Here is a 26,812-nt window from a genome sequence, read left to right as displayed (position 1 = left end):
GAGTAGGGAGAGGTGGTCGGACATACTCAGGTGGGGGAGGGGAACAGATCTGTAGGCTTGCTTAATATTTGAGTCAACATGATCCAAGGTGTTATTTCCTCTCGTAGGGCATTTCACATGTTGTACAAATTTAGGCAGCACAGTTCTTAAGCATGCTCTGTTGAAATCCCCTGCAATGATGTGTACTCCCTCTGGGTATGTCCGTTGCTGTTCAGAGATTATGTCATGCAGGTATGCAAGGGCTGAGCTAGCATTAGCGTCTGGTGGTATGTAGACTGCTGTTATTAGCACTGCAGGCAGTTCTCTGGGCAAGTAGAAAGGTCTGCACATGACAGACATTTCCTCTATGTCCGGGGAGCAGACTGTGGTGATGATCTTAGTGTTTGTGCACCAGTTTGCGTTCCTTCCGCCGCCTGCGTTTCTTGGCAGAGCCAATAACAATCCACGGAGAACCCGATGTTCTGGCTATCTCCGGGGGGATGTTGTGCACCCTCTGATAATCACTGGTAATTGGGATCTGGCTCTTATATCCGATCTTGCATAATTCCAGATGGTTGTCGGAAAATTTGGCTTTACATAATAAGATAAACAAAAGAATAATAAAAAGAGGAGAAACAAAAAGGAAAGGCACCTAAGTGGAGAGCATAGAGCTGCTGCGTCTGTGCGCGCCGCCATCTTAATTGAAGACAAAAGGATTCTCTGAAAAAACAAGCACAAAATTGTATATATCCCACCCTGGATTCTACAATAAGGTCTGTTCCTCATGATGACCACATGATGGATTAGCTTCTGTAGAAGGTGGTAAGGAACATATTCAAGGCGGATCTAGTTACAATCCAGAGTCATCAGATCCTGATTACGTGACCAATGAAGATTCAGAACCAGAGACTTTTACACAAGTAGAGCTGAACAATCTCGTTTGTGATCTGAATCTGTCAAAAGACAAACTTTATTGCTTTGAGGGTTAAGCAGAAGAATGTGCTTACCAAGGGTGTTACTGTAAACTCACTACAGAAGTCAAAGTCATAACTTGACAGCGTTCTTCACTCCTGATGGCTCACTGTGCTATTGTCATGACATCAACAGAACATCAACATTTAGCAGTTTGTCACAAGAGCATGTTCCCGCTGAATGGCGTCTCTTCATTGATTCTTCACAAAGAAGCTTGAAGGCAGTCCTACTCCATATTGGAAATGCCAAACCAAGTATGCCGATTGCCCATTCTGTTTATCTAAAGGAGTCCTATGACAATATGAAGACACTGTTTGAATTAGTCACGTATAAAAATCCTTAGTGGAACATCTGTGGTGATCTGAAGGTGATTGGTATTTTGATTGGAATGCGAGGAGAATTCACCAAATAATGCTGTTTCCTGTGCCTGAGGTACAGCCGATCTACTGTGGAACATTATATCAAGCGTGACTGGCAGCCATAAGATGCCTAGGAGCCAGGAACAAGCACTGTCAGGTTTCTGCCTCTGCCTTGAGGTAGGCTTGATGAAAAATCTTATCAAGGCCATGAGCAAAGCAAACTCATCAGGTTTTCAGTACCTTGCTGAAAGGTTTCCAAAGATGAATCCTGTAAAAATGAAGGAAGGGATATTTATTGGTCTGCAGATCAAGACTGTTTTGCAGGATGAAAGTTTGGGAGGCGCTCAAGTGGCTCGAAAGCTTTCTGGGCATTACCTAGTCACCTGCATAAAAGGAAGGAGTTCAGCATCTGCTTAATTCCTACCAGAAACTGGGTTGTCGAATGTCAATAAAAAAACATTTCCTGCACTCTTACCTCAAATTATTTCCAGAAAATCTTGGCATGGTGAGTGATGAACAGGGAGTGTTTTCATCAGGACATTAAGTTAACCGTTTTATGTGTGAATTATGACAACCTCAATCAGGATTTTTTTTCTTAAGTATTTTTATTCATCTTTAGGCATAAAAAAAGATGAATAAAATATTTAAGAAAATATCCTGATTGAGGTTGTCATAATTAATGCATAAAAGGGTTAAATAACAATAATTACAAGGAAACACGTCATACGCCAGGGTAAGGAGTGACACATCAGTGTCCAATGTAGTGGTTTGTGTGCAAGTATACCATCAACACTGACACAAATACAAGAAAATGGCCTTTGAATAGCTGTCCACCACTGACTGACTACTTGTGGATGCTGTACTGTACAAATCCAGACATAGTATACACAAGGGTTTTTAAATAAATGGTGGTAGCTGACTGACACTGACCTGAATATTTATTGAGTACTGAAACAGTTAATTGATTGGTGCCTGTGGTTTAATAAAGACACTATGCAAATCCATTGCAAATTAATATTACTCATAATTCAAAAAGTTAATGTGAGAAAAAAAACTAAAAGCAGATCTATAAACTGGTTTAGAAAAGTGTGTTGTGTTTCTGATTATTACAAACATGTTTTTGTTTACCTGTGTTATCAGAGACAATGGTTCTATGGCACATAAATTTAATAGTAATAATTGTGTAATTTCCATTTTCCTGTTCTATCAAAGTTACTTGAAAAGGTTATGGCAGAACAATTAACTGATCATCAACCAATCAATCAACTGTTTCATCCAACACATTTTGGTTTTAGATGTTCTACAAAAAATGAAAACCGTTACTTTGCTGAGAATGTTATGTGCAATTTAGATGATGATAAAGTTGTGCCAACAGTGTTTTTTGACCTAAACATGGCAGTTGGCTTATAGCATAGGTGTCAAACTCTGGCCCGCGGGCCAAATTTGGCCCGCAGCCTAATTACAGGGAGTGCAGAATTATTAGGCAAGTTGTATTTTGAGGAATAATTTTATTATTGAACAACAACCATGTTCTCAATGAACCCAAAAAACTCATTAATATCAAAGCTGAATGTTTTTGGAAGTAGTTTTTAGTTTGTTTTTAGTTTTAGCTATTTAAGGGGGATATCTGTGTGTGCAGGTGACTATTACTGTGCATAATTATTAGGCAACTTAACAAAAAACAAATATATACCCATTTCAATTATTTATTTTTACCAGTGAAACCAATATAACATCTCCACATTCACAAATATACATTTCTGACATTCAAAAACAAAACAAAAACAAATCAGCGACCAATATAGCCACCTTTCTTTGCAAGGACACTCAAAAGCCTGCCATCCATGGATTCTGTCAGTGTTTTGATCTGTTCACCATCAACATTGCGTGCAGCAGCAACCACAGCCTCCCAGACACTGTTCAGAGAGGTGTACTGTTTTCCCTCCTTGTAAATCTCACATTTGATGATGGACCACAGGTTCTCAATGGGGTTCAGATCAGGTGAACAAGGTGGCCATGTCATTAGTTTTTCTTCTTTTATACCCTTTCTTGCCAGCCACGCTGTGGAGTACTTGGACGCGTGTGATGGAGCATTGTCCTGCATGAAAATCATGTTTTTCTTGAAGGATGCAGACTTCTTCCTGTACCACTGCTTGAAGAAGGTGTCTTCCAGAAACTGGCAGTAGGACTGGGAGTTGAGCTTGACTCCATCCTCAACCCGAAAAGGCCCCACAAGCTCATCTTTGATGATACCAGCCCAAACCAGTACTCCACCTCCACCTTGCTGGCGTCTGAGTCGGACTGGAGCTCTCTGCCCTTTACCAATCCAGCCACGGGCCCATCCATCTGGCACATCAAGACTCACTCTCATTTCATCAGTCCATAAAACCTTAGAAAAATCAGTCTTGAGATATTTCTTGGCCCAGTCTTGACGTTTCAGCTTGTGTGTCTTGTTCAGTGGTGGTCGTCTTTCAGCCTTTCTTACCTTGGCCATGTCTCTGAGTATTGCACACCTTGTGCTTTTGGGCACTCCAGTGATGTTGCAGCTTTGAAATATGGCCAAACTGGTGGCAAGTGGCATCTTGGCAGCTGCACGCTTGACTTTTCTCAGTTCATGGGCAGTTATTTTGCGCCTTGGTTTTTCCACACGCTTCTTGCGACCCTGTTGACTATTTTGAATGAAACGCTTGATTGTTCGATGATCACGCTTCAGAAGCATTGCAATTTTGAGACTGCTGCATCCCTCTGCAAGATATCTCACTATTTTTGACTTTTCTGAGCCTGTCAAGTCCTTCTTTTGACCCATTTTGCCAAAGGAAAGGACGTTGCCTAATAATTATGCACACCTGATATAGGGTGTTGATGTCATTAGACCACACCCCTTCTCATTACAGAGATGCACATCACCTAATATGCTTAATTGGTAGTAGGCTTTCGAGCCTATACAGCTTGGAGTAAGACAACATGCATGCAGAGGATGATGTGGACAAAATACTCATTTGCCTAATAATTCTGCACTCCCTGTACATTTGGCCCGCGGAGCCATACCAAATTACTATTAGAGCTGGCCTACTGGTATTATACAGTTAATATATATATTGTTTAGTATTAAGCTTTGCTTGTTCCATATTCAGTTTTTCAGCAAAACTTGTTTGAGTCCATAAGAAAAGATTCATTCTTATATCTAGAGGAAGATATTTTTTTTTCAATAAATATTAGCGTTAGCCCGCGACTTTGTTCCAGTTTTGAATTTTGGCCCACTGTGTATTTGAGTTTGACACCCCTTGCTTATAGTGTCAAAAAGACAGTCTGTGTAAACTGTTTAAATTTGATTTTTCAAAATACACAGTTAATTGGTTTGAGCCATGTTGTATTATGGTTTTATTTAATTGAATGTTGTAATTTTGTTTGTTTGGATTTTGAATATAAAAGCCAAAAAGTGACAAAAAAAATGAATGTTTATGAATTTGTGATACCTATAAACTCTATGTGCAGCATATCAGTTTCATGCTCCAAATTGAAACTGTTTAAATGTTAAACTGTATTGTCCCTTTTTAAATAAATAAATTGTCCGGGCAACAAATTAGTTCTTTGATTGAGATATGAGCAGGTCTAGCCCATCGGTTGTTAACAAGAACAGCAAGCCCCCTCCTTTCTGCTTACCACTCACCAAGCTGTCACTGCCACCCCGAACAGTGTGGAAGCCTTCAATAGATACACTGTCATCGGGAATGTCCTGTTTCATCTGTATTTCACTAAAGCACATCAGGCTACACTCCAGATACTCCATCAGACTCCAGAGTAACGCTATTAGTTCATCCATCTTGCTTGTTAGTGACCTAATGATCAAGACAAGAGTAAGAACACCAAGAAAAACTATATATAGTTGTTCCCTCGTTTATCGTGGGTGTTACGTTCTAAACATAACCCGCGATAGGTGAAATCCGCAAAGTTGTATATAACATTTGTATTCTATTGTATATATTATTCTATTTTATTCTATTGTATATAGTATTTTATTTTATTGCATTCCAGTGTTTTCTAATTTCTGCTACATAACTTTGCACTTTTGCTGTAACGAAACAAATTTCCCACCTGTGGGACTAATAAAGGTCATCTTATCTTATCTTATCAATTATTATAGATGTTTTTAAGGCCGTAAAACACCTCACTACACACTTTATAGTTTTCTCAGACAGGCATCGACATTTTCACACGTTTCACTCTTGTTTAAACAATCGCAAAGTTCAAACCTTCATAGAAAAATAAGTCCAGTATTATAGAATGAAACCAAAGATCAAACCCTCTTTTCAGGTCAAGAACATGGGAATAGAGCAGCTGCGAGAGAATGCAAAATTAATGAATCAATGGTGCGGAAGTAGAGAAAGCAAGAAGAATAAGTTGAATAAAGCTTGACTTATCTGATTGTTTGGTTTTGCTTAATGTGCCTTGTAATCCTTTGATGCTGACACTGTTGTGTTTGTTGTCTTCTGCTAGCGAAGATTTATGTAAATTTGACAATTTGGTCTACAGCCGATCAGGACACAGAACTCAATGTGCGGTAAAAAAAAGAAGCAAAACTGGACCCCCCAAAAATACGCGAAACAGCGAGGCCGCGAAAAGTGAACCGCGATATAGCAAGGGATCACTGTACATAATTTTAAACTCTACAGGCAACTTCTTAGCCCACTGAGCACTTGAATAGATATTGACCAAAGTGAACCCTATATATGTAGAGTGCTTTTTCTGTGACTGGCTGTTTACAACCATTCTATCCACGCATCCATCCATCAGAATTCTTCCCCTTATCGGAGGCTAGATCGCCATCCAGCACTCTAAGCAGAGAGCCCAGATCTCCCTCTCCCCAGCCACCTCCTCCCATTTATAAGGACAACACCAAAGCATTCCCAGGGCTTGTATTTGCAACCTCATTCAGTCACTACCCAAAGTACCCAACAGATCCACTTTATCTACAAAAAGCAGGGATGAAATTCTGAGGACACCAGAATCTGTGACAAAGAGTCCAACATGCACCAAAAATGAGCACAACCTATTGGCAGCAATGCAGACCAAGCTCTCACAACAGTTGTGCAGGCCAGATACCGCATACTCTAGAAACTCCCCCAAACGATACTCTGAGAGACACACTCAAAAGCTTTTTCCAAGTGCTCAAAATATATGTAGTCTGGATGGTAAAACTCCCATGCACCCTCACATATCCTTAAGAGTCTAAAGAGATGGTTCAGCATTCCATGATCAGCACAAAAACCACAATGTTTCTCCAGAATCTGAGGCTCGACTAACAGACAAACCCTCCTTTCCAGTACCCAGCTTTGTGATACCCCCATAATTAGAGCATAGGGTAGCATGAGCGAGCCATAACCCCCAGACTTTACTTGCTTCCTCTACAGAGGAACTTTCAGTGAAGGTCCCAGACACGAGTTATTATAAATTAAATCAAATTCAGTTTTTATATAGTGTCAAATCACAACAACAGCCACCTCAAGGTGATTTATGATGTAAGATAAGCATCCCACAGCAATATAAAGAAAGCCCCAACACTCAGATTAACCTTACAGCATTTTTAATAGACAAGGCCAGTTCACAGCATTAAACCGAGTTATACTGTGGCATCAACATAAGCACAGTTTTAAACAGATTTTTTTTATAACTTGGAAAATGAGTTTGCCAAATTAATTATCAACAGTTATTTTTTCTGTGTAGCTGTGGAATTACTGAAAACTGTTTCTGGAGTACTTTAATGTTCCAGAAATCTTAAAATGCAAAGGTTATGAAGTCTCTCGACTCCTGTCCAGTTAGTCTGTTGTACAATATGATACATATTTTTATGAAAATAAATCATCATAATAAGGAGCACAAGTCATTCCTAAGAGAAGTAAAAAATGTTTAAAAATAGTCATCTGAGTAAATATAAGTTTCCAGATTTAAACAAATATAAAATTTGCTCTGTCCTATCACCTGAGGAAAGTCGGGTTGATTAGACTGAGCAGAATTCAGCTTTGAGAATAGAGTTACCTGTGAGAGAGTGAATCTATAACAACACTCACAAAGCAGAAACCCTTGCATGTATCATGGCTTCTTTGTGTGGGTAGCTGCTGAGTTCTACATGCATGGGTTGTTGAATTCACATGTGAAGTTTTAATTGTTGTTAAGAGCATGAGAGCATGTCATGAGAGCAAAAATACTGTCTGTGCTCTCATGACTGTGAGCCTGCCAGAGGGGAGGGAATTAAAAAAGAGTTTGTCCACTGGCATGTGATGTATCCATTTTATGTTTCCTGAAGTGAACAACAAGCTCATTTGTCTTGCTGGTACTGAGGAGCAAGTGGTTGTTCTAACACCAGGATGTGAATCCCTGGACCTCCTCTCTGTAGGTCGTCTCATTGTTGTCGGTTATCATCCCCACCACGGCTGTGTCATCTGCAAAATTGTATATAAAAATTGTGTTATGAATAGGGGTGCAGTCTTGTGTGAAAAGTGAATATGAGAGTGGGCTGAGAACGAAGCCCTGGGGTGTGCCATGGTTGAGGACAGTGCTGTGATGAGTTCTCCAAGTCTGTCATGCTGTGGTCTGCTGGAAAGGCTATCAACTTGGCATAGTAAGAACAGCAGGACAGATAAAACTCCTGGAACAGGGAGTCAGTCTGCAGGCTCCTCTTTTAGAATAACGGGAAGCCAATAAAGAGAAGCTAATATGGGAGAATTAGGGCCTCTTTTTATTTAGTTCCTATTACTACTTTTGCTGCAGTGTTCTAGAACCACTGAAGGCTTTTCAGGAATATTTCAGAGCGACCTGATTATAATGAATTGCTGTAGTCCAGTGTTAGGAGTAATGTGAGAACTAGCTTTTAAGCATCATTTTGAGACAGGATATTTCAAATTTTACTGATATTGTCCAAATGAATGAAGACAGTTCTACATATTTGCTTATTGTGTGTGCTCAGGGAAATATCCTGACCAAAAATTACTCCAAGATTCCTCCCAGTGTAAAAACCTCTCTCATTGGTTGCCTTTTTTCAGAGGCAAACGCAGTATCCAGCATCATGTGCAGTGAGAATATAACATGTTTACCATTTTCCCAAAAACAAATTCGGATCCACAAAAATTAAGTATATTCAAGTTAGGGAACAAGAAGGCAAGTATTAGAGCCAAGAAACCACTTTGTTTTAAATGCCTTTTTTAAGTATTAAGGAGGGAAAGAAGGCCTTTTGAAGGAAGCTGGGGCAGAGGTCACAGCTCATCAAGAAAGTTTGAGTTATGAGGTACCATAAGATAAGGTCTGCACTGACAATACCTCAGTCAATGTGTGCTAGTCCTGATGGTCTCAATCCAAATGGACTCAAGTCCTTCTGTCCCCCCCGGTGTGTCCACCTCCTGGTGAACATTGCGGACAACTACTCTACTATTATTTTGCTATGCTTTTGAAAAGGTCACTTCTCTTTAGATGTAGAAAATTGTTTCATCTAGTAAGATAAAAGATGAATAAGATCAGAAAAAATTTACTGGGTACTGGTTTTTCCTGATGACAGAATTAACACTTGCATTTTAAATTGCATACATGTTCATACATAGTTCATACATAACCTGGAATACAAAACATACTTTGATAACAGAAAGAAGATATTCAGTGCAGAAATTTTTCCCATATTAATTGCTTTAATGGTCTACAGGCCTAAAGACTGTCATTATGTAAACAACGCCCTCCCTGTCTCTGCAGCTGGAGTAATGACTGGAGCAACAGTGTACAGTCTGACACTGAGTCTGTCTCTGTGATGTCATTGGCGGAGAATAGCCAACGTGCCACACAGGGTGCCCGGGGTCGTCTGAATGCCACCGGTGGCACCAGTGACTTAAGTGCTCATTCAAAGAAGTGCCGAGATGCACCCAACTCCAACAGACACTTGCCATAAACTCTAAGGTAATTGATTAATTAATGAATTAATTTTCAATCTGAACCATGAAGAATATGAACCCAATCCTTTAGGAGACATCTAGCCTGTATTTCTGAAATGGCAAAAAACCAGAAAATTGCTAAATCTATATGGTAAATACTTCAGAACATATGATGTCACTATTGTGTGTTATATAGTGTGCATCAAAGTCCAACACTACTGTCTCCAAAATATGACAATGGAAGAAATGGAAAAATAAATAAAAATAAAATGTTAATAGAAAGTATATACAGCTCATTGAAATCGAAAATGAATACCTCTCAGAAAATAATTCTTGTCTTTCAAGAAAAATGGTACTTACAATGAATTATTTTAAAAGATCATTTGAAATATTTGAATATTTCATCATTCAAATCTGTCTACAGTAAGTTCATACAAATATGACATAATCAAAACCTAAAGGCCAGTGTTTCTGTTGAGTGAAAGACTTGAGTGCTTTTAATTTGAAATGGATGCAGGAAAGATTTATTTATTTATTTTTGTATGATGTTACCTCAATGAAGTATCTTTAACAATGTGCAGCAGATCTAAGATATATAAAATTGAAATATCATATCACATGTTTGAGTTTTATAGATAAAACAAAAGAAATTAAAAAAAAACCAAACAAAAGTGCATGAGCTGCCACTTTTCTTCACCATAGCTATAGTTATCTTATCATTATTCTGACTCAACTATATTTTAGTTTTTTCTTTGAGATATTTTTTTGACTTTGTGAACTTGTACTCTAAGCAGTAGTTTGCAAATTATTGTAAAAATCCCATGTATTTACATTCATGAAAGAATTTTGCAATTGCAGACTTCGACGATATACCTACATCATCAAAAATGTTCTTGACTTGGCAAGATGTTGTGAAGGAATTTCCCTAAACTTCTTAATCATGGAAAAAAATCTACAGTCATCCACTTTAGTTGTCTTCCAGGCCTTCTGGTGATTCTGAGCTAGCCAGTGGATTCCTGCTTTTTAAGGAAGTGCCAGACTGTTGACTTGTTTATCTGACAAGTTTTTGCTATCTACACTGTTACAAAAAGAAAAAAAAAGTGTTTGGTGCAAGTCAGAATGTCATTCCTGTACCACACTACTTTGCATATCCAGAGAAGTTGGATCACACAGAGGGAACACTGAGGGAGGAATTTAAACTCTGTAACCAGACTATATTAAGAATATTGTGGATGTACAAATAAGTATTTTTAAACATGCAAGTTTTAACATAACTTATATTTTTTATGTGTCTTTATAAAGGCTCTCTGCAATGTCTCACATCTTTTATCTCTAAAAGAATGGGGCCCATGTATATGAAATTTATAGTATTATTATTAAATATTTCAGTACTTTATAACAATTAGTGAAATACTTTTTCAAAACCCTTGAATTAAAGCTGAAGGTCTGCATTAAAATAACATCTTAACTGTTTCATTTAAAACCCACTGGGGTCATGTAAAGAAGCAAACTGACAAAAATTGTAAGCATTGCCCTTGTAAGCATTGAAGAAAAATTAAAGAGGTCTATAAAATGTATCCAATTATTTAACCAAAAGAATGGCTTAAAAAAACTGGCTGAGAGAAAATAGAGGATTGTGTAATTTTTAAAAACATTTTTGTTTATTTTTGTTTTTCTTCTTTAGACACAGAAAAGGAGAGCAATAAAATGAAAGAAAGAATTTGAGTATCCAGTGAGGTTAGGAAGTGGCTACTCCCTCAGTACTTTAATGAAAACTAGAGTATTGGTTTGAAAGTGGTGCTAATCACCATACATGCAACAGATTCCATTTTTGTCACTGCAAAGTCATGCTGGTTCTCCTCTGACAACTGTCATAGCAGAACCCTTGACCTGTTGGGTCAAGCAAGATGAGCAGTGGTTACCTAATTACAATAGCGGTTTTTGATACGGGCGACACAGGCGGTTGCCCGGGGCGGCATCATGGTGGGGGCGGCATCACGGGCATCTGCAAAAAATAAAAAAATTTAAAAAATTGCTTGTACTCATGCTGCCCCGACATCAGTCAGCGCAAATGGCATAGGCACCGATCGGTTTTCTATCGCCCATTTGCTGGGAGTAAGGGTGCCCTCCGTTTGTGAGGTGTGCCAGCTGCTTGCGGCACAGGGAGGAGAGGGCAGGGTGGCGGGGGTTTCTCCGGCTGGCTGGAGCAGCATCTAATAACCAACTCGCAAAATAAAACAAAATAAAAACAAACCAACAAACACAAAAACACCAGACATTATGATACAGACTTATAATTTGCACCGATGTCTTTTTGAAATTCTATATGCGAAAAGTGAGCGCGAGCGCCTGCTTGGTGCTGAAGTCAAAGTAAATTTTATTCTCATATTCGCTATATACAGTACAATAGAGAGACTAGACGACAAGGCTCCAGTTACAGCAGTGCAAATAAACAAACAATAAATATAGGAAGAGTAAGAAAAAAGGTATCCACTTTAGGACTAGCGGTAAAGAGATCAATAACAATTTAAAATTTATAATTTACAGTTTGATGATTTAAAATCTCACACACAACCTGTTGAAAGTGGAGGGGACCCTGCTGCTTCCAAATAGAGCACATTTCATTCATAATGTTGTAAATCCAAGCCCATTATGTATTCATGATTTGAATCCTGGGTTGTGTGAAATCCCAGCAATACACCCTAGACAAAGTGAATCTGTGAACTAAGGTGTAGGTTTGTTAGGTTATGTTGTGGTGATCTTCGGGTTGGGGGATTTGTGTTCATACGGGAGTGCAAAATTAAAACCAATGGAAGATGGACAAGAAAAGTTCAAAGCCATCAGGTCCTCATTTTAGAAAATAGAGAAAATAAGTGGAGGAGAAACGAGCAAAAGATACAGGCAAGCAGATGTGTCATTGGATCATGGCAGGTCATATATACTGAAACAATCAGAACCAGAATACTTTATTAATCCCTAAGGAAATTATGTAGGTTACAGTTGCTCCAAAAACAAATGGTAAAAATAGTAACAGTAACAGACTAAACTCCAAACAATACATTATGTTACAGATTTTAATATTAATTATACATTGTCAATTGTTGATTTGTCCTCTTCTCGTTGTATGACAAATTATGATGGCTGTTTGGTAGCCGTTTGCATACTATGCATACTCTCTCTCTCTCTTTATGTGTGTGTGTGTTGTCGTGGAAATTTATTAACAAAGCCTGCAGACCTGATGAGCAGTTAAAACCCAACACTTTATTTCCCATGCATGAGGAGAGACGTCAGTCAGGCGGCACTGAGAGTTGTCTCTGACAATGAACAGTTCAGGTCCTTTTTAAAACACAGTCATAGAACAAAAGGCTTTTACTGTTGCAGTTCACACCTTGGTTCTAAACAGAAAACCCTCTAACACCTTTGAGACTCTCCCCCACTGTGGGGCCAAGCCTACCTGTGTGAGCTTCCATCTCCTGGGAGACATTCACCAGGTTCTCACTGTCTGTTTCCCAGTGTGAATGAGGTGTGAACCAGACATACTAAACTAAGTAACATCAAAGCATTTCATCAAGACAATACATTAAAGAGAAATCCTACTACAATTCCCACCCTCTTGATTGCATCCCAATCACTAATACCAAGGATTTCTCTTCCTAACATTCTGTTAATTACATCAGCAACATTGCACATTCAAAAAGGTTTCACAATATCCATCATTCTTACAGTGTCAGGAAAAATAACTTCACTCATCACAATCATCCTCGCTCTCGCTATCATCAATGTAATCTTCAGCTTTCAACAGGGTAAGCTGCAATTTGGGAGACTCGCTTTCTCTTGTCAGTGCCACTGTGATTAATCTACTCAATAGGGTACGGAGGCATGGGATCAGACAGCAACCGCATCATGTGAGAATGGCAATACAAGTGGCTATGGACATTAGCAACGACATCACTATGGCCTTATACTTCCCAAACTGTCTGTTGAACCACCCGTCTAAGGGGTTATTAATGCCGGAGTCCTCTGTCATTTGGGATGACAGTGTTTGCAAACCTTCCAAGGCTCTGGTTACAGTGCCGCCTGGAGCTGTGTTTTTTGGAATGAAAGTGCAGCACAGAGGACCCACCATAGTGCAGACCCCCCCTTTTTCAGCCAAGAGCATGTCCAGAGCCATTCGATTCTGCCAGGCCATCAAGGATGCGGCAGCCAGCTGTTCAGATAGGCCTGCCACTGCATCCCGTGTCAGATTTGGCCAGTCGCTGGACGTTGTAATGGACATAGTTTATTCTGTCCATATTCTTATTCGGAGTTACCCATAAGAAGATAGACTCGAAGCTCCTGCAACCTGGTTAACCAATTTAAACTCATCAGGGACACTTCTGGGGACACCTATAGCGTCTATATAAGTTGTGGAGTTTTTAGTCAAATCAAAATCTTGCGTTGTGGTCCTACGGGCCCTTCCCACATGGGTCTCTGCAGAGGTGTGGGACCCTGCTAACACTATAGGGAGAGCCAACCTCACAATGGTCCAGGTTCCTGACCAGCTGCTGGGCAGAGTAGGCACACCACTTAACACCTTGTCAACGCACCACCAGAACAGATCGGCTCAAGCCACGTTAATGCTGCTCATATTTTCCCATTTTGTGACATTTATTATTTTAGCACACGATAAATCATCAGGAGCTCCTACGGGGGTGGCATTTACTCTGGTTAGGCATGGGGAGAACACGGGGGGGGGGAGTGGTAGCATGCAATCAATTCCTGGTCTGTTCTCCCAGAACAATAAAGGGACAGGCACAGTGAACAGTGTGGGGCAGGCTGCAGAGCAGGCCACACAGTCTGTCATGTTGCTTACACTGGCCGTGTATGTTATCCAGTCAAGCCAAGTATTTGGTGGTCTGAATGTTTGCTTGGCTATGGTGGCGGTGACCTCCGTTGCATTAGCACGGGTCACACTGTGGTTTGGGCTTAATGCACGATGTAGTCTTACCTTTATTATGCCCATTGTGTCTGCGCCGGCCTGATCCACTCCTATGATTAAATAATAGGAGTCTTCTTTGGAGTCGTGGCATTGTCCCGGGAAGTTTGGTCTCCTGGAAAATGGGTTCCAGAGGGCAATCATCAGCCCACTGAAGAGCATCAGGGCTACCCCAGTGATGAGCTGCTTCCTGGCTTGTTGCATCGTTGCAGGTAGAGGGTAGACTGCCTACTACCTGAATGAGGTGCGGGGATTATTCTGTCCCGCTTGTCTCGTCCGGTTGTTCCTCCATTCCAGGTGATTCTCCTCCAAACAGTTTACAGTGGCTGGCGTGGATCCAAGTAACTCGTTCTCCAACCTTCACCGCTGTTTGTGGCCAGTAGGACTTGGAATGGGCCCAGCTACCGCTTCGCCTTCCAGTGTCTCCTCCTGAAATCCTTCACTAACACCCAGTTCCCTGGTTTGAACGGGTGCAGGGGTCCTTCTGCTGGCCTGGGCAGGGTTGCTTTCACTGCTCTGTGTACATGCGAGAGAATCCTGGAGAGATTTTGACAGTACACAATCATTTCGCTGTTGCACTACTCTGTGGACATGCCTGTCCATTTCGGGGGTTCTGCCCCCTCTCTGGCAGGTCGTCCATATAACACCTCATAAGGGCTGAGGTGTACTGGGGGTTTGGTCCGTGTGCGCACATACATCAGCACGAGGGGAAGTGCTTTTGGCCACGTGAGGCCAGTTTCTTCACAGCACTTCACCAGCTTGGACTTTAAGGAGCCATTCATTCTCTCCACCGCACCTCCAGATTGTGGGTGATATGCACAGTGTGTTTGCAATTTGAAACCTAGTTGCTCGCTGATTTCCTTCAATGCCTGGTTCACAAAGTGAGTGCCATTATCACTTGTGATTTTCCCCGGGATATCCCACTTGGGAATGATTTCTGACAGGAGGGCTTTTGCCACTGCACTGCTGTCTGCACTTTTAGTGGGGAATGCTTCTACCCACTTAGAGAACATGTCCACTACCATCAGACAATACTTCTTTCCCTCGGCTGGTGTCAATTCAATAAAATCCATCATTAGATGTTCAAAAGGCATATCGGGGGGGTTGCAGTGTTTACCTGTGAGACCCACATTGTTGGTCTCACAAATGAGACACCTTTTGCAACACCTCTCAGCTGCTGTGGAAAAATCCTTTGGTGAACCATAGCGATGTTACTGCTTGTAGCTTCACCCCTTTAGACACATGGTCTAACCCATGTGCCCATTTTAGAAACCATGGGAAGAAGTGGTTAGGCAGACATGGGCGGCCATCAGGGGAGCGCCAGACAGATTTGACCAGTGTGCAGCCATGTTTGCGCCAGATTTCTCTGGCTGGGAGGCAAATGACTGTACAGCAGGAGATCAGCGAGGCTAGGTGCGGGCAGCGGCGCCAAGACAAGTTGGAAGGGTAGGCCTCCTTCGGCGGCTGCTTTGGCGGCTGCATCGGTGGCAGCATTTCCTCGGGAGACAGAATCAGTTTTACCTGTGTGTGCTGCACACTTCAGTACAGCAATGCGAGCAGGTAGGAGGATGGCGTCCAGCAGTGCTGCTACCTGGTTAGCATTCAGGTTGGGCTTCCCATCAGATTTCAGGAACTTTCTGTGTCTCCACAAGGCGCCAAAACCATGTACCACACCAAACGCGTAGCGAGAGTCAGTGTAGATGGTGTCCGACTCACCCTCCGCAAGTTTACAGGCTTCTGTGAGCGCCACAAGTTCCGCAGTCTGTGCTGAGAAGTGTCTGGGCGATGAGCCTGAAACAAGAGTAGCATGATCAGAACACACAGCAAAACCCACCCGGTTAGTTCCACATGAATCGCGTGAGGAGGAGCCATCTACATATAACACAATGTCAGAGTTCTCGATGGGAACATCTAACAGGTCGATCCGAGGTGTACAAGTTTCACCCAATACAGCAGTGCAGCTGTGTGGCTCACCATCCTCTCGCGTGGGGATAAGAGTGGCTGGGTTAGGTGTTGTGCATCGTTTCACTGTGATGGTGGGCATGTCAAGCAGTATGGAAGAGTACTTGAGCCAGCAAGCTGCAGAAAGGTGTGAAGTTTTCTGCTCCAGCAAAATAACAGAAACTGCATGGGGTACCTGCACTGTCAGAGGAGAGTGCCCTACGATGTCACGTGAGGCGAGAACGGCCTTTTCACATGCAGCTACTGCTCGCAGGCATCCAGGCAGGCCCGCAGCCACTGGGTCAAGCTTGGAAGAGTAATAACCCACCGGGCGAAGGGAATCACCATGGTGCTATATGGCTCTATGGCTTCCTGTTTCAGAGGATATTGTCTTTGGCATGGTCTAAAAGAGGACTTTGAAGTGATTACCACTTGCTCACAATCTTTAATTAGCCTACATCATACATATAGGAGGCCCACAAGCCATCAGGCACCTCTGTCAGCAGGGGGTGTGAGGAGTTTAGAGGAGGTGTCGTTTGAAGCAGACAGTGTGAGACAGCTATGTCCACTAGCTCAACTGAGCGGACACAATGGACTGTATATGTCACGGTTTTCTTGTAGGCTTTTATTTCCCGAGAAAACAACACTGCTTTCTTGTGATCTGTAGTCTCCCAATCACAGGCGCGGTAGCACCAGTGCATAAATTCTCCCATGTCTTCCCACTGGTAGCTGTAAGCTTTTGCCAGGGAAACATGTGGGACCGATGCATCCATAGCAAACATGTTTCTTTGCTCATCAGTGAGAGAAATCGCAAGTGCAGCAAATGTGGAGCTCCAAAACATACATGTCACAGTTAGCAAATCATTCTTGGTTCTGTACCATTCTTCCTCATAACTGTCATCAGGACCATGCAGAGAAAAATGAGACATGCAACTCAACTCTCCGGAAGCCATAAAATAGACGTCTGGAGGCATGCAGTTGCGAGTCCCTTGTACGAATTCTGTAACAAACAGCCCCTCCTCCAGCTTCCACCCGTAAGCGAAAGCCGGGGTCACGGGGCTATATTTCACCATCATATAATCATAGTCAGATTGCGTGATTTTAATGCCATTATAGCAGGAAATTAAACTTATTTTCAGCTTGCACATCAAATCTCTGGCAAGCAACTTGACCGGGCACAGGTCTGACCACAGAAACCCGTGTGTGAATTTTCTACCCTGTCCGTCTACACAACACAGGGGTGAAAGTTTCTCTCTGTATGGTTCCTGATGCGGACACAGAATGAGTGAACCTCTCACCCAGCACGGGCTGGGGTGAGAGAGAATCTGAGCGTAATACAGAGTTGGTGGCCCCGGAATCTACAAGAAATTCTACTTCCTGATTACAAACTAACATTTTATACAAGGGTAGTGATTTATAAGGCGCGCTATTTAAATGTACATACACTCAACAAAAATATAAACGCAACACCTTTGTTACTGCTCCCATTCCCCATGGGATGGACGTAGAGACCTAAAATTCATTCCAGATACACAATATAACCATCCCTCCCAAACAGTGGTCACAAATCAGTCCAAATGTGTGGTAGTGGGCACATCTGCTATATTGAGATAATCCATCCCACCTCACAGGTGTGCCACATCAGGATGCTGATCTGACATCATGAGTAGTGCACAGGTGTACCTCAGACTGCCCACAACAAAAGGCCACCCTGGAATGTGCAGTTTTGTCTCACAGCAAAATGCCACAGATGCCACAAGCAATGAGGGAGCGTGCAATTGGCATGCTGACAGCAGGAATGTCAACCAGATCTGTCGCCCGTGCATTGAATGTTCATTTCTCAACCATAAGCCGTCTCCACAGGCGTTTCAGAGAATATGGCAGCACATCCAACCGGCCTCACAACCGCAGACCTCGTGTAACCACACCAGCCCAGGACCTCCACATCCAGCAGGTTCACCTCCAAGATCGTCTGAGACCAGCCACCCAGACAGCTGCTGGAACAATTGGTTTGCACAACCAAACAATTTCTGCACAAACTGTCAGAAACCGTCTCAGGGACGCTCAACTGCATGCCTGTCGTCCTCATCGGGGTCTTGACCTGACTCCAGCTCGTCGCCGTAACAGACTTGTGTGGGCAAATGCTCACATTCGATGGCGTCTGGCACGTTGGAGAGGTGTGCGCTTCACAGATGAATCATGGTTCACATTGTTCTGGGCAGATGGCAGCTGAGAATGTCCCAGTTCTTGCATGGCCAGCATACTCACCGGACATGTCACCCATTGAGCATGTTCGGGATGTGCTTGACCGGCGTATACGACAGCGTGTACCAGTTCCCACGAATATCCAACAACCTCGCACAGCCATTGAAGTGGAGTGGACCAACATTCCACAGGCCACAACTGACAATCTGATAGACTCCATGCACTGCATGAGGCAAATGGTGGTCACACCAGATACTGACTGGTTCTGGGTCCCCAGACCCCCAATAGCGCAAAAAAATACACATTCCAGGGTGGCCTTTTGTTGTGGGCAGTCTGAGGTACACCTGTGCAATACTCATGATGTCAGATCAGCATCCTGATGTGGCACACCTGTGAGGTGGGATGGATTATCTCAATATAGCAGATGTGCCCACTACCACACATTTGGACTGATTTGTGACCACTGTTTGGGAGGGATGGTTATATTGTGTATCTGGAATGAATTTTAGGTCTCTACGTCCATCCCATGGGGAATGGGAGCAGTAACAAAGGTGTTGCGTTTATATTTTTGTTGAGTGTATGTACCAGCTGGTGACACAGAAACCGTTCTACATGCTCAAAAGTGTGATGTATTAAAGTGTGTGTGTCTGTGTGTAAAACACTTTCTACGTCAGTGTGTGTGTGTGATTTTCACTTCCCTGTTCTGATGAGGTGGGAAAACCACAGCCTGAAGCGTTCTCTGGCGTCCTTTCCCTCCGGTCTCAGTCTGCCTGCACCCACCACTGGCCCTGGTCACTTGGTCGTTTTAGTGTTGATGATGTTCGCGTCTTGGATAGCCTCGGTTAGGGCAATTCCGCTTCCAGTGTCCAAACTTACCACAGGATAAGCAGGCATCTAGGTCTCCTCACCACTGCTGTCGTTGTTGATCGCATCGTCGATCACGCCATCGATCATGCCGTCGATCACGCCGTCGATCACGCCGTTGATCACGCCGTTGATCACGCCGTTGATCACGCCGTTGATCACGTCGTCGATCACGTCTTCCCCCCCGGCCTCGGCCGCGCCAGCTGCCTTTACAGTGGAAGCCACCCCGCGGGTTCGCTGAGGCCTTTTTACAGAGTTAAGGCTGCGTTGTGGAGGTCGCCGCTCTGTTTTTCCTCTTTCTTGCTTTTTACTTTCGTCAAGGTGGTTCTGAGCGTGGCGGGCATGGCGTCGTAGTTCCGTTAGCCGAGGTTCATTTTCCCTCCCCACTTGCGAACACCTTACTTCGGCTGCCACATCTGATCTTAGTCCCCGTAAAATATGGCCGCAGAGATGGTGCTCACATGTGGAGGCGGTGACACCTGTCATGTCATCCTTCGGTATTCCACCATTAGCTTCAAACACATTTATCATACGAAGTATAAAATAATCCACAGATTCGACCTGTCTTTGCTTGTAAGCCTGACAATATCCATGGTTTTCTTCATGCTCGTAGGTCAGGTGTCTTACCCCCAGCGTAGGGTCAGGCAAGGAATCCAGATCGGCATCGGCGTTCAGGCCCAGCAAAACATCTTGTACTAGGGCACAAGGAGAAGCACAAACAGTGTGTGAACAGGGAAATTATGTTTTGTTCTCCTTGATATACGGCGGCGGAAGAGGCGCTGAGGCCGATTCTGCATCAGCTTCCCTTCCATGCACTTCTCTAGGCAACTCTTTCAGAGCTGCTTTCTTTTCCCTCCTTTCTGCTTCCATCATCCACATTTTCAAACATTCCTTCTCATCGCTTATGCTACGCAAATCTACAGTGTTAACTTTCCTTTATTTCAAAAATTTCACTTCCTCCTCCCGCAACTGTTTCTCTACTTTCTTTAACTGGTTAACACTCAGCGATCCCTTCCCGGGAAACCCGTTTACTTTTTGCCACTTAACAACATATTTCATACACCCAATTCCCCATTTCTTAACCATACAGTCAAATATTGAGTTTTGTCCCTGGCTACCTGGTGGAACGTCTGCCGCTCTACTGGATCTAGATCCCATTTTACTACATGAGGCGTCCCCCGTGAGGTCCTTGCCTTCTACGGACCAAGGAACGAACACCGCCACTCCGTGCACTATAGTACGCAGAAATGGACTCCGACAGTGTATCCGAACCGCTGTCCCTGTGACGTACTTGGACCAAACACAGGTCTGGGCCGGCTTCTCCCCAACAGCGCGCTCGAGCCAATGTCCTTGTGATGGACATCTCTTTTGGCTCTCAGCGAAGGCGGTCGCACTTTTGTCCTCTCCTGCCCTTATCTTCCCTGCTTAGCTTCTTATGTCCTTGTCTTGTCTTGTCTTGTGTTTTTACTTACTTTTCCCTGGAACACTCTCTCACAGTCTGTTCTCTAAAACCTAAAAGAGGAATTATGGATTTGATCAACTGGTCTCTGAATGCAATTGACACCCCTTCTCAACGAGAATTCTGGGCTCGGGTGAGCCTGACTGCTGAAGATATCTACCTATTCGGAACCATGATAACAGGGTTCTTGCTGATCGGAGCTGGCTTGGCCCTGGCTTATCGAAGAATTAAGGAAGCGGAACCGGCTGTTCAAACCCCCACAAGGCTGCCCGCTGGAATTGAAATGATGGGACGAGGCGTGAGTTTCTCAAAATGGGCTCATTGAGTGCAGCACGGATAAGATCTTGGAGAATGCATGGCTGCTGTGAATACTCAGAACAAGACCTCTGAGTGAAAAACTGAATTACATCTGGAGGGACTAGCTCGAATAACACCTTTGAGCGCAAATTGGATCACATCTTGGGAAGTGCACTGCAGTCGTGAGTTCTCAGAACCTGCTCTTTGAGCACAAGAATGACAACATCACGGAATGTAAGTAACATCATGGCAAAGCTCACGGCTCTCCAACGGGAGATTGAGAGACCAGTGTTGGACTGTTAGAACAGCTTTGAAATTCATATGAGTTGTTCGCACTAGAGTAAAAACCACCATCACTTCATGCGGAGACCCCTTCGGCGCCAGCTGCGGTCTCAAGGCTGGAGCTGAACAAAACACCCTGATAACGACTGTGTTTAGATTGTTCCCCCCATTCCATGCAAGGCCACCTGGGTTGGCTGGAAGACTGTTTACTTAGCCTGGCGGGCGAAGGACACTGTCTCAGCTGAACTCTGGACACACACACACACATACACTAATATGCACACTCTGATCCCCCCTCCCTTTCCAAACGCCTTCGATGCTTGTGCCCTACCGGGGAAGATGGCAGTCGACTGGACCAGCGCAGACATGCTGCAAGACCGGATGCGCTGTCTACACCGGCTCTCGCTTACCCTTTACCCGCCCCTGTTGCTTGTCTTGTGTTTCTATGGTGCATTGATAGTCATGTGCTTTTTGTGCTGAGGTGTTTTTTCTGTTATCAAACTGTTCTCTCACTAGGTTTTTTTTTCTCCTCCTCTTACCTCATGTTATGTATTTTCGTTGTTTTTTTTCCTATCAGCCTACCTTTCTGACATGTGTCCCCAATGTGATGTTTGTGTAAAGTTGGTCAGAAGGTTCCTTTGTAAGTGCGCATGCGCCATTAGCGTGCTGCCTGCTGTAACCCTAATTTCCTTCGGGATTAATAAAGTATTCTGATTCTGATTCTGATTCTGATGGACCGTACCCAACACAAGCCTGGGGCCTCAAACCGCCAGGATTTTTCTCCAGGAGACTCGAACTCCTCTGGCGCCAGAGGGAGTGTTCGCCCAGGGCGCCAAACAGGCTAGTACCGCCGCTGGCGATAAACAAACAAGAGAGAAAAGCCAATCAGCTGATCATTGATCAGTTTCATGATTGAAGTAGCAACAGGAGAGGGAGGGGGAGAGAATGAGAGAAGAAGAGGCTGTACAGCATAAAGACAGAATAACTCCAGCTTTGTGTCTTTTTCCATTCTAGCTGAAGTACGGGACAAACTGCGTTCCTTCTCAGCTCAATACGAAACGTGTAATATTTTCTCTGAATGAGGGATGATTCCATTTTTTATGGGACGGTTGCAACTCTACTAACTAACCTTATGAATAAAATAAAGTTCGCAATCAGCAACATGATAGCACCCACCCAGCTGTATAGAAACTCCATCATTCTAGCTAGTACGCAGTACGAGTTATTGTAACTGAGTGTAAAAATTCAGCACTACAAAAATAAACTATACCTAAACTTGGTTTATATCTTACCCAGTAGGGGTGCAACGATATTCGTATCGATATTGAACCGTTCGATACAGTGCTTTCGGTTCGGTACGCATATGTATCGAACAATACAATTTTTTTCAATTTTTTTTTTTTTCAATTTTTTTTTTTTTTGTTTTTTTTTTGTGTCCCGTTTGGATCTATAGCCATCAGAATTGTTGTCTTGAGGCCAAGAAAGATGCCAAGAGGATTTATTTTAAGTGGATCATCATATTGGTCCATTTGATTGACCTTTATTATAATTATGAATTTATTTTATTTTCAGTTGCAAACGGGACAGACATGACTGTGGGATAGGACAGGGGGAAAGAATGAAAGAAAGAGGGGGAGAGAAAGAAAGAAAACCAAAGGGGAGAAAAAAAAAGAACAATACAAAATTTGTAATTTATTTGATCAACTTTCCTTCTGACGATGCTGTCTGTGTTGAGCGCTCAGTGAATCTGCATTTGACTACTCCGCCTAGGCTCGAGAGTGCAGCCTAGGCGGAGTAGTCGAACGCAGATTCACTGAGCACTCAACACAGACAGCATGGTCAGAAGGAAGAGCGCAGGGCAAGCTAGCGAGACAGAAGTGGACCTCCCCACCCTCATTCAGATCTGGCGTTTGGAATTATTTTGGTTTTCATGTGACGTATGACCCTGAAGGTAAGCGAGTCATGGACTAAAGTAAAACAGTATGTTGGATGTGCCATGCAATGCTCAATTACATGGGTGGGAGCTAGTGTGTTAGCGCAGTTAGCTCGTTAACGTGTTGGCCGTCTAGCCCCTCTGTATAGGGTAGCTCGTTAACGGAGATTTGCCGTGTTGTGGCGTTAAGGTTATTTCAACGAGATTAACCTGAAAGCACTAGTGGGAACACAACGAATATGACTGCACATTTACACCGACATCATCCTAGTGCAAAGACAAAAACAACAAGCATGCATGCTACAAACTTTAGCCGAGTCATTTAGACAGCTGTTAGCACAGGATTCTCCTTATGGAGACCTGATATGTTTAATATGCTGCTGAGAATATAGCCCAGAAGAAGCGGATAGTATAGCTTTTATTTTGGAAAGAGACATTTCTCTGTAATAAACTCTCTTTTCCAAAGATGAGTGATTCCTCAATCAGATACAGGGCTCGCAATATCGCTAGCCCGACGTCCCGGGGCTATCTCTGCCCTGCCTGTCGGGCTATTGTAGGAAGGAAAAATATATGTCAATGCTTTTGCATTCTTTCAGAAATGTAGCTGGGTAATTATGTCATTGGGTGAGCCACTGTCAATATGTGACATATTGAAATCGTGTTTGAATTTGCGCTTGTTTTTTTGCTTTCACTTTGCAATCGCGCGAACTGTGTATAGAGAGCGACAGCACTGATCTGTGAGTGATGATAATTTGTGCACCAATTCCTCTGACATCGTCTTATTAATTGTTAGCTTACTATGCAAACATGACAAGTGAAATCTCCCGCAGCTTAAACATGTGAGAGGTTGATCGCGCAGAGAATCGCTGAGCTTATGTGAGTGCGGCAGGATATATATTTCACTACGATGACCTGGATGACTGAGAACCTTCACAGACAGATATATATTTTAGTTCTGCTGAGCCAAATAAGACAGGTCAGGGTGAAGAAGTGACAGCCAAAGAAAAGCTTACCACAAAACGGAGAAGTTATGACAAATCAGACTATAAGGCAAAAAGAAAGTGCAGCTTTATGGTTTCATGGACAAAAGAATTTCTGTGGCTGCAATATGACGAGCTAAAAAACAACACGCACAAGGGTTAGGGTTAAATTTAAAAACTGTACTTTTGTGTTAAAATATATATTTACAATTTTAATAAATGACAAATTAAAAAGGCATGAACATTTTTTTTTGTATCGAAAAAATATCGAACCGTGACACCAAAGTATCGAACCGAACCGAACCGTGAATTTTGTGTATCGTTGCACCCCTATTACCCAGATAGACTGCAGGTCATAACTTCTTTCCTGAAGTTCAGTTCACCTGACACTTGGACCGGCAGCCGCCTCGGGTCTCTGCTCTTGCCTCCCCTTTCCTTCATCCACCTGCTAGCCTCTGTGGTAGCTCCGCCATTGCCACCACCAAACAACTTAGTTATTTTTACACATCTGCCAGCACCTGGCCAATCCACCACCTTTCATTGTTTATACTGTTACTAAAAAAATGAATAAATAAATAATCGGCCCATAAAAACGAAAAATCACCATCGTCCAGCTATGGTCTTGCCATCAGTTAAGCTGGCACGCGCACCCAGGGTTGCCGACCCCTGGATTAAATGCACTCTCTCATTTCATCTGTAGTTGTTCTGTCAGATACAATTACGCCTTGCAGAAATATTAGACTCACAGACATATCATGTAGGGGAATGAGACCTGTGTCATAGTCTTCATGACTATGAAGTTCATAGTGCTTCATAGTCATGTTCATTGGTTTAAGACGAATGTGTCTTTGACAAAAGTATTTGATGTTTTGAAAATGAGATGGGGCTGGACTAGTATGGGCTCAAAATGTGGTCATAAATATTTTGTACTTGTAAATCAGTTTTGTACTTGAAAATCAGGATTTGTATGTCTAAAAAGAATTTGTGTGTGCGTAAAAAAGGTTTGTATGTGTAAAAAAGATTTGTGTGTGCGTAAAAAAGATTTGACCGCCAAACCCATCTGTTCTCTGATTGGATTGTTACATTTGTGATTGACATGACATTGACCAATCAGATGAAAGGAAGAAATATAGGGTCAAAATTCGTACTTGTAACTTGCAGGTTTTTTTTGGCTAAGTCCACACACAAATCTTTTTTACACACACACAAATTCTTTTTACACATACAAATCCTGATTTACAAGTACAAAACTGATTTACAAGTACAAAATATTTATGACCACAGTTTGAGCCCATAGACTAGCAGTCTTCTTATGATCATTTGTTAAAAAAAACTTCTTTTGTGTGTGTGTTATAGGTAAATAAATCAAAGTGCTTAATTAACTGAATTTGCAGCTTAAAGTATAAAAGTGCTTTTAGTCAGCAACACTAGAAAATCATTATGTCATGTTAATTCATTTAACACCCAGTAATAATGTGATTAGTTATTGTGTGTTAAGTTATACTGATGTTGAATTGAAATGCTACTGACCCAGTTGTATAATCATTGTTCACATGTGTCTGTGAAGGTTCTCAGTCATCCAGGTCATCGTAGTCAAAGGAGCTTGCAAAGAAAAGCGTCTGGACTTCTTTAAGTTGCTTGAAGACGTTTCACCTCTCATCCGAGAAGCTTCTTCAGTTCAATTCATTCAGTTCAGTTCATTGTTCACATGTGGGTTTTTTTTTTTAGGTTTGTACCAGTGATGGCAACTTCAGAGTCGCAGAACTCTCTTGCAACCCCTGGCTCTCCTCCATCCGAGATTTCAGCCCCCATATCCAGCCTAGCTATCTCTGTTCCCTCTGTGACTTTAAGTCCCTCTGGTGAGGAAGAGCGCCCTTTGCTGCATCAGCTGCACAAGTCCTCAAGCCGGGATGTACAAAAGAGAACCTCTTCACACTACAACCATGGCCATGTGGCAGATAGCTTGCCATCTAGTCCACTGTTCGCTATGGAGAATACTGACTACCAAACCATACAGGACACCAGAGCTGCCAGCTATATGTTTTCAATAGCACCTGTGAAATTAATTAACACAAACAACAATGTAAGTGACTGCAGCAACAATAGTGTCACTGACCATGTGGTTGATTATTTGAGGTTAAATGGTGACAGCATACTAGTAAGTGATACAGAGGAGCCTCGGGGGGAACACATACCCTTCCTAAGTGCAGACAGGAATACAGTCCTTTTACTCAGGGCTGTAGATAGCGGCAGGACTAACCCAGCATCACCAAATGATGACCTACCAGTAAAGTCATCTAGCCTCATCAACCAACAAGATTTAATTGCTGCGTAAAGTAAAAAAAAAAAAGAAAGAAAAGAAATTGCTAAGATTACTTCACACGGAGGAAGAATATAAACAACCTTTAAACCTTTATTTTCGATAAATTCTCATAATTTATTTGCTGTGTAAAGACTTTTAAAGACAAATGAAGAATGAAACTTTTATTTTAGAGATGTAGTAAATAAAGTTTTATAAAAAAAACAGTACAGATGTCTTGTAGGTAAAGTGCCATACGCTAGTATGCAGCAGTTCATAGTATAGTTAAAAGAATATTTCAGTGCAGACAAATATCAATGGTGCCTTTCTGTTTAGTATGCTTAAGGGGCCGTA

The 26,812-nt window shown here is 42.5% G+C and overlaps 1 protein-coding gene across 1 annotated transcript in view; it reads left to right on the top strand.

The window, feature by feature from the left end:
- Positions 1 to 26,494, top strand: part of nrg1 (neuregulin 1) — a 54,827-nt gene extending 28,333 nt beyond the window's left edge. The window contains exon 7 of the mRNA XM_085358554.1: positions 25,888 to 26,494. Coding sequence (XP_085214680.1) covers positions 25,888 to 26,494 — 607 coding nt within the window. The remainder of the gene's footprint in view (positions 1 to 25,887) is intronic.
- Positions 26,495 to 26,812: the final 318 nt, after the last annotated feature.

This window comes from Diplotaxodon limnothrissa, linkage group LG7, assembly GCF_057381915.1.
Source record: "Diplotaxodon limnothrissa isolate DT_005_m linkage group LG7, D_limnothrissa_male_GT1.1, whole genome shotgun sequence".
Taxonomy (NCBI): Eukaryota; Metazoa; Chordata; class Actinopteri; order Cichliformes; family Cichlidae; genus Diplotaxodon; species Diplotaxodon limnothrissa.
The sequence above is the reverse complement of the archived record's forward strand: the minus strand, read 5'-3'. Positions and strand labels throughout refer to the sequence as shown.